This window comes from Austrofundulus limnaeus, unplaced genomic scaffold, assembly GCF_001266775.1.
Source record: "Austrofundulus limnaeus strain Quisiro unplaced genomic scaffold, Austrofundulus_limnaeus-1.0 Scaffold68, whole genome shotgun sequence".
Classification (NCBI taxonomy): domain Eukaryota; kingdom Metazoa; phylum Chordata; class Actinopteri; order Cyprinodontiformes; family Rivulidae; genus Austrofundulus; species Austrofundulus limnaeus.
Window position 1 is genome coordinate 1717101 of NW_013952470.1, and position 13142 is coordinate 1730242.

Consider the following 13142-nt stretch of genomic DNA (forward strand, 5'->3'; position numbering starts at 1 on the left):
GCTCAAACCCACAACTCTAGGTTTATGGACATTTCTGGACACTTATGGTTTGATTTCTTTGTATGTATGGATCACTTGGGTTGTTACCAACATCTGGTGAAAATTTCATGTCATTATCACCTCTAGTAATATATTTACTGAGAAAAATGGTGACGTGTTCAATACTTATTTTACCTGCTGTATGATTTCAGCAATTTGAGTGAGTTGGAAAATCTGAACTTTTGCAGCTCGACAAGGCGCATCGACCAATCAGAGAGACTCCACTGTGTTGTGTAGTGACATATTGTCCGACGGGACAGTTTCCTGAATGATGTCCACTAACCTGAGACAGACGGACAGGAGCTCTTTAGCTGAAACCAAGTGCCTGTAGTCGGTGTCCTGGCAGGAGATATCAGCACCGATGCGGGTCAGTGGCACATCAAACTCGACTCGGGACAAAATAAGTTCTGAAAGTGAGCCTCATTAGCTCGCATCTCCATGGTGGTGAAACCCACCAAACTCAGAACGTCTCTGTATTATTTGGTGAATTAATTATGAATTAATTAACTGATGAGCACGACGTTCTCCTGCTCTCATTAAATAAAGCAAAGCCACTTTCTTTATTTCATCCGACATTAAACAGAGACCAACAGAGGAGGAGAGACCGGCAGAAGCGGGGTCTCTAGACACGCGTCAAGCGCTTCAAGAGCTTCAAGAGCATTTTTGACTCGTGTCTGACCTGAACGTGCACGATTTTGACCCTGAAATCACATTTGGTGTGAACGCAACATAAAGGTTAACATTTACATAAACTGTAATGAAATTTAGACAGTTGGAGTTAAGATGGGAAAATTTGCTTTGGAAGTAGTGCTGCTTGAACTAGCCAGCCTAGCCTGAGTGGATCCATGCACTTCCAACGGGAATCACTGCTGTCTTCAAACAATTTCAGTTTTCAAAAAATTTCAGCAGTTACTGCCATTATTTAACCTTTAATGTCAGTTTCACACATGGATATTTTGACAAAAAGATTACAAATTTTCTGGCAAAAAACAGCAAGATATTATTTTTTTAAACCTTCACTTTAACTTTGTCATATAATTACCCCTAAAAAAATTGTAAAAGTGAAATATGAGTGAAAAATATTTTTATTGGAAGGAAGGCTGACTTTGGATTTTTAGCAGCAGGATGAAGTCAGAAGCTGTTAAATCTGAGAGGAGGAGAACAAAAAGGGAGACAGAGGGGAGAGGACACTTTCTTTCTGCCGGCGGCAGCAACGTTGATCCGGATGAGAGGTGACCAGTGTTGGAGGGGAGGAGGTGAAGGTGTGTGTGTGTAAGTGTGTGTGTGCACGCTCATCCGTGTGTGTGTGTGTGTGTGTGCACGCGCATCCGTGTGTGCCGCCAGCGGAGAGACAGCAGGAGCCCGCCTCGCCTCCTCTCTGTTTCCCCCGGACACAGGCAGCAGCTGGCGGGCTGAGATGTGAAGAGGACTGAAGTATGGCATGCAAGGATGGTGCCTGCCAAGAAGGAGATGGTGACAGTGACGCCACCCGCCTTTATTCGGATCCTTCTCTACTTTTTGTGTTTGACGACTTGGTGAGTGTCTGTCCTGTGGGGTGCTGAATCCACCCTCCCCCACTCGGAGGTGACTCGATTTTGGTGCTGAAGTTACTGCCTTTATTCCCCTCAATTATAGTGTGAAGAAAATCTGTGGACAAACAAAGAGGGATGAAAAGATCTATCCGAAGAATTTCACTTGGATTTTGGACCGGCTTCTGGACGGCTATGACAACAGACTGCGACCTGGATTCGGAGGTATTTAAGAGAAATGGAATTTTTGAGCACAGAATTAATATTAGAAAAAAATACGGTCCAAGTTTTGGAAGTCTTAAAATTAGAAGATGGGATATAGTTTTATGCTTTTTAGCTCAAGCAGAAAGAATGCAAAAGCTCCAAAATCCTACTGAGAAAATTTATGACATTTTCCCAATGGAGCCATCATAAGCACATTTTAAGAATAACTCCCATGCCTACTGTAACTTGTTTATGATATGGAACACATAATAATACTCTAAACCCACTAAAGAGAACAAAAACACCTTTATGTTAAATTATATTGATCTTGAAGCACTGCAAGCTGTCTAAATAAAGGAAACCAAAACGTTTAAATATTACTTAAAGTTCTGTGTGATTTAAAAACAAACAAACAAACAAACAAACAAACAAAGTGAAGTCACTTTATTTGATCATATGAAATCACTGCCTGACATCCTTCCTGGACATTTTATTAGCTCAAAATCACGTTGCTGTATAATTTAACAACACATGAGTCTTTTCACTGAAACAGATTAACCTTCTGAAGAGGAGCGCTGAGGATTTGCACACGAGACTGAGAGCACTTATATAATCCTGTTCATATGTAGAAGAATGATTGCTAAAATATGTTTCTTCTATAACTGCTTTTAAAGAACCTGCTTTTTTCGAAGAGACAGACCTGCCTGCTGGTTTCCTGTGCAAAGCAGCCTGTTACAAATGTCCATATGAAGTTGTTCACTCTGTGATTTGACAGTCGTTCAGTGATTAAAAAAAAAAAAAGCTCCAACAGGATGACATTTTTGAAGTTATTTTTTCCTCCTGTACTAAATGCAGAAATCTATACAGCACTCGAGGGTCCTGATGGGTCACAGACCGTGAAACAGGCATGAAAACAGGTTTAAAATTATTTGTATGTCCATTTTGAAATAGATTTCTGTGAAGAAAATTCTAAACAATTCCTAGCTGACATGTTACTTGCTCTCTTTGAACAACTTCAATTTGGACAAACAATTTCAATCGACAGTCTGGTCATTTTTGAAATAATGTCCTGTCAACCAGTTATCAATTTAACACCCACAGTGTTAATTTTAACACCAACAAAGTGTCTATATGTGTCCACACTCACTGGTGTTAAAATAACATTTGTGAAAGTGTTAAATTTTAACACCCATTTCTTTGTTAATTTAACACCAACCAGTGCTAATTATTCAACAATACTGGGTGTCACATTAACATTTCAACTGTGTTAAAATATAGTGTTAAAAGTATCACCAGTACATTATTATTATCAATGGAAATTGTGGTATTATAAAGGTTAACAGATACCACACGGTGTCAATACACCATGAAATTAAGAGTGTAAATTTAACTCAGAGCTAATATTAACTTTTTGTAACACTACTTAGTAGTTATTAGAAAAGCATAATGGAGTCACTCTTCACACACCAGGACGTAACTCTCACTCATGGTGTTGATTTATGTCCAATAACATAAACTTAAAGTTGAACAACTTGATCAAACTGAACAAGAAAACTAACCTGAAAAACTAATTTTTACTCTCATGAACGTCTTTAARGGTCATAAACATGTAAAAACATAATTTCTGCAAGATTTCTCAGCAAGGAATGCTGGGTAAATGCTGGTCTGTCTGACATGAGGTGGAAGAAGGCGGGGCTTTTCTYAAAACTTTTTCAACACTGCATGGTGTCATATAGCAACACTGTTAAATGTTATATAAGACTTAACTGTGGGCGGAGCTTATTTAACACTGTCCAGTGTTGAGACAACACTGAGGAAATCAACATTGTGAATTAACACCAACACRGGGTGTGAGTGTAGTCAGACAGTATTAAAATAACACTAGGGGGTGTTAAAACAACACCCAAAAGTTTAACACTGAATTTTTAACACTCTTGCTTTTGCTGTGATATGGTATCCAACATGACAACAGTGAGAGAGCGTGGAGAAAGGAGAAAATGGCAAAAGTCTTTGTCCTGACTGGTCTAAAGATGAGCCAAATGAGCACCAACCAATTAAAATGTATGAAAATTAGTGACAAGACCAGAAGCTGTAAGTTGACTCAACCATGGATGAGAGTGTATGCTGGCTGCAATACAAATTTGTTCAAATAAGCATCTTTTCCATAGGTTTGGTTTCAGAGGTTTTAAAAAAGTGTCATATTACACTGTGATTGTCTGTGTAACAACCTGTCAGGCAACTGAAAAATTACTTGGGGAGCGTTTAGAGTATTACAGGGGGCATTGTGAGGCTTTTGGGGGGCATTTGCTTGTGAAAAAGGTTTACACCACCAATGCAGACGAAAACCAAGTAAAAAGCACTCAAAATGAAGTGAATGAGAGAACGTGAAAGAGAGTTTATTTATTTATTTTAATCATTTTTATTGTTTACATAGCCAAATTTAAAATATGAAAGCACTTGAAAGCACCACTCAGTTCCCACAGCCTGTGTGGGCGGCTACCTAGCAAAACATCTTAACAGTGGGCTACACTCAAACCATGTTCAGCTTATCAGTTCAGGTGAAGTTGGAATGTTTTTTATTTGGACTGATGAGATAAGCCACCTTTTAAGAGGACTGAGAAAAAGAGAAGATAATCCTTGAGTTTGACTATAAAAGAAGAGCAAAACCAGCAGAGAGCAAAGCCAGATCACGTGCCTGGAGCTGAGTTGGATTAAACAGTTTAAACAGTTGGTCTAAAACTATCTTCCTGGGAGGCTGTGAGACCTGAAGTCAACGAGCTTCACCAGTGAACATAAAGCAATGGTGAGAAATGTGCTATTTTCTTATTTTATGTGGTTTTGCTGTAAGTGTGACAGTACAGAAGTTACGGAGGTGAACTAGGTGAATAATGGTGCAGTGTTTTGAATGTGTGACTAATTTTGAGAGCTCAGCAGACAGTTAGGTTTCACTTTCACTTTGACCCGAGGGCCTGCAGGAGTCATGGGCAGGGTGTGTGGGGAGGGGGTGCGCTCTGCCATGAGGAAGTTCGGCTTAAAAACACATCTGGGCGTTTCTGGCCCCCACTTGTCATTTTGCTCCTTATCATGGCTTCCTAAAAACGCTGCAGGATTTCTCAAACATGCATGAATGAGTCAGAGCAAGGCTTTGGGCATGTTTTTATGAGAGTATAACATCATAACATGATATAAAACTCAAAAAAATTGATTTTACATGATATTGCCCCTTTAACAGCGAGCTACTGCAATAAGAAGCAGGAACAGTTTTTACAGTGATTAAAATAGATGAAGCCCTCCTGAAGGTTCTCAAATATCTGTACCTTCTATGATGGTAGTGGGAGCAAACAGAGCATAAACACTTTCTCTCACTAACTCTGACAGAAATATTAGAACATAAGGAAACGATAGGAGCAACAACAGCAGGACCCCCTGTGCATAAAACAAAGCTAGAATACAATACAAGACTGAGCAGGGTCATGATGTGAAAAAACACATCAAGACTAAATGCAATAAAAAAGCATAAAATTACGCATCAAGATCTCAGTTCTCTTTCTGTGAAGATGCAGTCTAAAATGATCTTGTCTGGTCCAAAATGAGTCAAAATGAGTAATAAAACCAATTCCAATAGCATCAGTAAATTTCTTCAACCACAAGTGTGAACTAAAAAGACGACTAAAACGTTCAGAGGTTTTAGTCATGGAGTGAATGGAGCCAGACAGAACACATTGTTTCCCCAGACTCTCTACTGTAGTGGCCAACAATTCAAACACAATAAAGTCAGCAGTTTTTCCTCCAGAGAGTGAGTGCTGGTACCAACAAATGATCGAGTTACCAATGACAAGATCTCTGGATGCTCAGATTCCACATCATGTTCATACTTCTTGTGTTTTGATCTGAATTTAAGAACATTTATTGTCAGAGTACAGATGAGTTAATTACCCAATCTGTTGGAGATGCTGGGGGGCCCAGCAACAAGGATGCGGCACTTCCCAAACCAGCAGGATCAGATGTTGCCTCCGACGGAGCAGTTCAGCATCGGTAACTCAGAACAGCATCTCTAATCAGCTGGCAGTGAGAGAATGAAGAAGTGGAGTTTCCAAATCTGATTATTTCTTTGAGTCTGGACAAAAACAGAATGACTTTTGTCAGAGTTTGATGACCGATGAACTTTATCATGAGATGACAGCGGACTATTCGCCTCATCTGTCAGGTGATTTTCAACTTCATTCTGAAGAGGTGAGAAGCAGTTCCTGGTTTCTACCTGCAACCATGACAAAGTCTGTTTCAGTTCATAACATCAGCCTAGGACAATTTATTTGGAGATGGCTGTGACTGAGTGGTTAGGGTGGTCTTTTCGCTAATGCGAGAGTTGGTGGTTTCCCCACCATTCTGACACATGTTGAAGTGTCTCTGGGCAATTAAGACACTGAAACCCCACTGCCTTTAATGTTTGTTCCATCAGTGTATGAGTATGGTTTAAAGCACTGATTAATCTCTATAGATTGATTTACTTGTATTAGCTTTATAGAGAGATCTAATAGTATTGATTTAGGGTTAATGTGTGTGAATGGGTAAATGAGGGCACAGATTGTAAAGTGCTTTGAGTATCCTGTTGGATAGAAATAAGTACAGTCCATTTACCATTTACCATTCAATTCAGTGTGGAAGTGGGCAGGAGCCTTTGTTTTAGCCCCCAATTGAGTCCAATTTAAGACAGCTGTAGGCACGTAAACCCACTCTAGTTTCGCATTCTGAGCAGGAGAGGGGTCGCAACGGACAGCAGCCAATGGAATGGGTTGGCTGCACTAAATTTTAGTAGTATATTGAGTATGTTATCTTTGTCTCTTTTCAACTTTTCCAGTTAAATGATTTTGAAATCCAGCAAGAATTAGAGGGGGCACTGGCCCAAAAAAGGTTGAAAAACACTAGTTTAGACGGTAATGACGAGCTGTGACTTGTCTAAGCAGCCCACTTCCAAAATGAAAAACTCTAATCCTCAAAATTGTGCATCACATATCAACATACATGTCAAGTTGTGTGGGTTGTCCATAAATTACACAGATTTTTCTCACTTTTGCAGCTATATGGACATTAATGGCAATCTCAGATTTTTTTTCAAAAATTCAGCTTCAAAATTATTTTACAATACTTCAACAATGTCCTTCCTATATGCACCATTTTATATATACAAAAAATCAAATAATTACTATCAACAACATCATTATTATTGTCAGTACATCAAAAAATTTCATATATTACCATTACCAAGAGTAGGGTGTCTTCTCCATGTCTGTGAGGAGGTCCTGTCCCAAGTGGAGGAGACTTGTTCATGAACGAGGGAAGAATGGAGCGGAAGATCAACAGGATGATTGGTGCTGCATCTGCAGTGATGCAGGCGTTGTACCGGTCTGTTGTGGTGAAGCGAGAGCTGAGCCAGAAGGCAAAGCTCTCGATTTACCGGTCGGTGTACGTTCCGACCCTCATCTATGGTCACGAGCTTTTGATTAACACAAAAAGCACATTCATGTAAACTCAGTGTTCTTTGTGATGGTTTCATGTGAGTTGAAGACAATATTGTTTGTGTATGTTCAAGCAGAACAAGCTTATTCCAGTGGTTTGAGTTTAAGTTTAAAATTAAATGTTGCCAAAAGTAGCTCTTTGACAATTTCATTTTGTAAAAGTATCTCTTAAGGAAAAAAAAGGATGGAGACCCCTGTTTTACACTGAACCCTGAATTAGGGTTCAGTTCTGTTTGAAAGTAAAATATCGATGCAACTCAGGAAGATTTGGTGATTGAATGTAACTCTTATTGTCCGATTGACTGTTAACAGGTCCTGTGACTGAGGTCAAGACTGACATCTATGTGACAAGTTTTGGGCCTGTTTCAGATGTTGAAATGGTTTGTACCCACACTCAACTCTCACCCTCAATATTTTAACGTTTTAAGCTTAAACACAACAAGACATTCACTCTTGTTTTGTGGAGTGAAACATGTCTCTACAGCTATGTTCACACTGCAGGCAAAAGTGAACCAAATTAGATTTTTCGCTTACATCCAACCCATATTAGATTTTTATGACAATCTGAATGTGACAAATCTGACTTTTTAAAGTCCAACCCAGGTATTTTTCATTTGTTGTAATAAATTGGCTAGATATCCAATTATCAGAGGTGTCAAGTAACTAAGTACAAAAACMTTGTTACTTTACTTAAGTAGTAATTTTGGTCATTAATACTTTAGTGGAGTAATTATTTTTCAGCCTACTTTTTACTTCTACTTCTTACATTTTAATTCAGTTGTCTGTACTTTCTACTCCTTACTTTTTAAAAATGCAAAAAGTATTTCATTTCTATTTAACTTTGAATTGTTTTTATTTCATCTTTTCATTGTTCAGAAAAAAATTAATAAATATAAATCTATCCAGACACATGGAGCCCATGGATAGAGTGAATTTGATTGTCATTGATGAGAAGTGTAAATATTTACCATTCTGACATCCTATTGGATTGAACTCACTCCATCACACCTGTGTGACACAAATCACATCACACTCCAGCAGGACAAACTGTAGCACAATGATTCCCAACCAGGGGCACAAGCACCCCTTGGGTTACGCGAGTATATTACGAGGGTAGGTGGAAAAATTTTCCAGGTTTACAAAAAAAAAAAAAAAGTAAAAATTACAATGCAGAAATTATGGATTTGACACAAAATTGAATCCAGTATAAAAAGCAGAATCTCAAAGAATTTGCTCATTTGCATGAATTTCTGATGTATTTTGGATGTTGCCATTTTTGCGCCTGCCATTACCTGGTTTACTTATTTAATTATGTTAGAATATGTTCTCATCTTAACTTGTCTTTGAGTTATTCTGTGTTCTGTGTTCATGTTCTCTAATTTACTTTGAAAGGTAAAGCTGCAAGTTCTGTATCCTGTCACTTTGTTTATGTGCATGTTGTACTGCTGTTGTCCACAAGGGGGCAATGAGAGTGAGTTCTTGTGAAAAGGCAGCACTGTTCTAATAAAGAGAAGTAGAGATGAAGTTAACTGAAGGTTGTGTGTTAGCAGTAAAGTGAACACAGCTATCTAACGAAAAGAAACTGAAGGTTGTACGTTAGCAATAAAGTGAACACAGCTATCTAACGAAAAGAAGTGTGATTCATTTTAAAAATGAGTACTGAACAAGAAAACCCAACAGGTTATGGGCCCAGGCATCGCACGGGAGGACGATGGGATAGACTAGTTTTCAACGGAGACGAAAACAACTGTGAACTTTGGGAGGTAAAGTTCCTCGCTTACTTGAGAACGCTAGGCTTAAAAGACACCATCCTATCTACCGTGGACCCAGACGAAGAGAACAACGCGGAATGTTACGCGGAACTAATCCAGGTCCTCGATGATAAGAGCCTGTCGTTGGTGATGAGAGATGCCHCCGACGATGGGAAGAAAGCTCTGCAGATATTACGCGGCCATTACGCCAGCCAGGGTAAGCCCAGGATCATCGCCCTTTACACAGAGCTCACGTCCCTGTTAAAAGAACCCGGCGAAACAGTGACAGACTATGTTTTARGTGCTGAAAAAGCAATAACGTCTCTGAGAAATGCAAAAGAGGTTATTAGTGATGGATTAATAATAGCAATGATTCTGAAAGGGATCCCAGAATCACACAAGCCTTTTGCTATTCACACAACACAGAGCAGTGAAGACTTGACGTTCACTCAGTTTAAGAGCAGACTTCAAAGCTACGAAGAGACAGAAAAGTTTGAAAGCAAACCGAAGTCAGATAATGTAATGAAAGTGGACATGACAACTGTAAACTGCTACAACTGTGGACAGCGCGGGCACATGGCGAAAGACTGCCGCCAAAAGACCGCGCCAAAATGGTGCAGTTACCACAGAAGTACAACTCATAGTGACGAGACATGCAGAAGAAGATCGAAACGGAAAGATGATGCCAAGCAGACTTCAGACATGCAGGACAACCATGTGGAGGACCAAACCATGGTGTTCAAAGTCAGCCAGAATCTTCTGCCTGACAACATCAAGCTTAATGGAATAATGGTGGACTGTGGAGCCACATCACACATCATCACTGATGAGGAGCTGTTCACAAGWATTGACAAGACTTTTGACCCAAGTAGACACTACATGGAACTGGCAGATGGYAAGAAGATGAACAATGTTGCACTGAAGCGTGGTGATGCACAGATTGAACTGTTGAATTCAAAGGGGAGGTATGTTAAAGTTACTATGAAAAATGCTTTATTCATCCCATCCTACCCACAGAGCATATTTTCTGTGATATCAGCTACAGCRAATGGAGCCAGTGTAACATTTACAGATGGGCAGAATGAACTGCTGAGCAAAGATGGAACTGTGTTCCCTATTGAGACACATGAGAAACTGTATTACCTGAGAATGAAAAGCAATAATGAAGGATGCATTGAGGAAAACTTAAATGACATGATGAACAGAGATAAAGTGAAGCTAGCTTGTGATCTGAAAACYTGGCATGAAATATTAGGYCARTGCAACATGGCTGATGTTCTGAAATTAKAAAATGTGGTAGAAGGAATGAAGGTCACTGACAACAGTAAGATGGAGTGTAACATCTGTACAGAAGGGAAATTTATCAACAGCAGAAACAAAGAGTCAGATGTTAAAACGAGCAAGCCACTAGAGTTAGTTCATACTGACCTAGCAGGACCTATTGACCCTATAGGCTTAGAAGGACARKGGTATGCTATTTCCTTTACTGATGACTTCTCAGGATCTATTGCAGTCTACTTTCTGAAAAACAAAAGTGATGTGACTAAAGCAACAAAACAGTTTCTGGCAGACTGTGCACCCTATGGTAATGTTAAGTGTTTTAGGTCTGACAATGGTACCGAGTACYCATGTAATGATTTTCAAACACTACTCAGAGATAAAGGCATTAGACATGAAACGTCGTCACCGTACTCCTCACACCAAAACGGAAAAGCAGAGAGACAGTGGAGAARGCTCTTTGAAATGGGAAGGTGTATGTTATCAGAAAAGGGCTTACCRAAAGAACTGTGGCCATATGCTGTTCAGTGTGCTGCCCACATTCGCAACAGATGTTATAGTAACAGAACCAAAAACACCCCATATTTCTTGATGACAYGAAGAAAGCCTGATCTTTCAAACATGTGGGTATTTGGATCAGAGTGTTACTCGTACAACAACCACCACAAGAAACTAGACTCAAGAGGGGAAAAAGGACTGTTTTTAGGGTACAGCAAGAACAGCCCAGCTTATTTGGTGTACCATCCACAGGTGAGAAAAGTTTCRAGACATAGGCTGGTAAAGTTCATCAAAGAAAATGGTGTTGACCAACAGACACAGACAGATGTTTGGGATGTAGGGACCCAGGATCATAGATACCRGATGCAGACAGACGGACATGATGTAACACCCTTAACCCAGGATGTTACCCAAAATGTAACCCCAAGTGACAAAGAYGAAGTTACTCTTCAGGAAACTCAAAATGCAGAGTTTTCAGATTATATCACTGGGAGTGAAATTGATGATGATCAAACTCAAACAAAGTAAAGCAATCGTTATCCAAAAAGAGAGAAAAGACCCCCAAAATACCTTGCAGATTACCAATTAGATTCTAAAACTAAAGATGCAACACAGATAACTGTTGATCACGGTTACAGGGCTGTGTTTGGTATCCCTCAAACATTCAGTGAGGCTCAGAAGTCACCACAGGCAGACAAATGGAGACAGGCGATGAGGGACGAAATTGACTCGCTTAAAGAAAATGAAACATTTGAACTGAGCATTCTACCAGAAGGTAGGAACACAGTTGGAGGGAAGTGGGTATATACGCTTAAAGAAAATGAAGGAAAAGAGATTTTCAAAGTATGTAGCAAAAGGCTACAGCCAAACAGAAGGTATAGACTACCATGAAACTTTWGCTCCAACAGCTAACATAACATCAGTGCGAGCATTAATGCAGATAGAAGTTCAGAACAACCTTAAAGTACATCAGATGGATGTCAAAACAGCTTATTTGCATGCCCCAATTGAAGAAGAAATTTACTTGGAACAGCCTGAGGGTTTTGAACAACAGACAGAAACAGGACAAAAATGTGTGTACAAATTAAAGAAATCTCTGTATGGATTAAAACAATCAGGGAGAAATTGGTACAAACTCCTGAACGATCATCTTGAACAAAACAACTTTGAAAGGAACCCAGTTGATCATTGTGTGTACAGAAAACAAACAGAAAATGACACGGTTATCGTGCTCATCTGGGTGGATGACTTGATCATTGCTGCTAGCAGCATTGAGGTTTTGGACAGTTTCAAAGAAACAATGAAATCAAAGTTTAACATGAAGGACTTAGGAAAAATATCACATTTTTTAGGCATACATTTTGAACAAAAAGATGATGAAATAAAAATGAGCCAAAAGAAGTACATCCTGAAAATGTTGGAAAAATATGGAATGTTGGACTGCAAACCAAGATCGACCCCATGCGAACTAAGACTTGATCACAAAGAAATCATGAGTGCGATGAAGCAAAAGAAATAAATCCTACAAACTATCGCGAGATAGTAGGTAGTCTGATTTATGCCATGACCTGCACCAGACCAGACATCAGTTGGATAGTGAGCAAACTATCCCAGACATTAGCTAAACCTATAATAGAGGATTTAGTGAGTGCTAAACATGTTTTGAGGTATCTAAAAGGTACTTGTGACTATGAACTAAGTTTCAAGAGAAACAATGAAGACTTGAACCTTATAGCGTACAGTGACTCTGACTGGGCATCTTCAGTAGAGGACAGACGCAGCACCACAGGCTATTGTTTCAGTTTAACGCCACAAGGTCCAGCCATTTCCTGGAAATCCAAGAAACAACCAACTGTGGCTCTTTCCACATGTGAGGCTGAGTACATTGGGTTAACAGCMACTACACAAGAAAGTCTATATTTAAGTCAACTCTTAAATGGCATTGATAACAAGAAGTACAGCTGTACAATGCTTCATGGCGATAACCAAGGGGCCATTGCATTATGTAAGAACCCTGTGAACAGACAGAGATCCAAACACATTGATGTGAAGMATCATTTTATACGTGATGCACTGAGAGAGGGAAAAATCAATGTGATGTACTGTCCATCTGAAAATATGTTTGCTGACATCTTAACCAAACCTGCAACAAAAGCAAAATTTCTGAAATTTAAAGGATGGTTTTTTGGACATTAAATATTTGAATGTAAAMAAGATGAGAACAAGGGAGGGTGTTAGAATATGTTCTCATCTTAACTTGTCTTTGAGTTATTCTGTGTTCTGTGTTCATGTTCTCTAATTTACTTTGAAAGGTAAAGCTGCAAGTT

The 13142-nt window shown here is 39.3% G+C and overlaps 1 protein-coding gene across 1 annotated transcript in view; it reads left to right on the top strand.

Moving 5' to 3' along the window:
- The first annotated feature begins 1164 nt into the window (after window positions 1-1164).
- gabra4 (gamma-aminobutyric acid type A receptor subunit alpha4) overlaps window positions 1165-13142 on the top strand; it is a 42089-nt gene continuing 30111 nt past the window's right edge. The window contains exons 1-3 of the mRNA XM_014010326.1: window positions 1165-1574; window positions 1675-1793; window positions 7601-7668. Coding sequence (XP_013865780.1) covers window positions 1489-1574; window positions 1675-1793; window positions 7601-7668 — 273 coding nt within the window. The 5' untranslated portion in view covers window positions 1165-1488. The remainder of the gene's footprint in view (window positions 1575-1674; window positions 1794-7600; window positions 7669-13142) is intronic.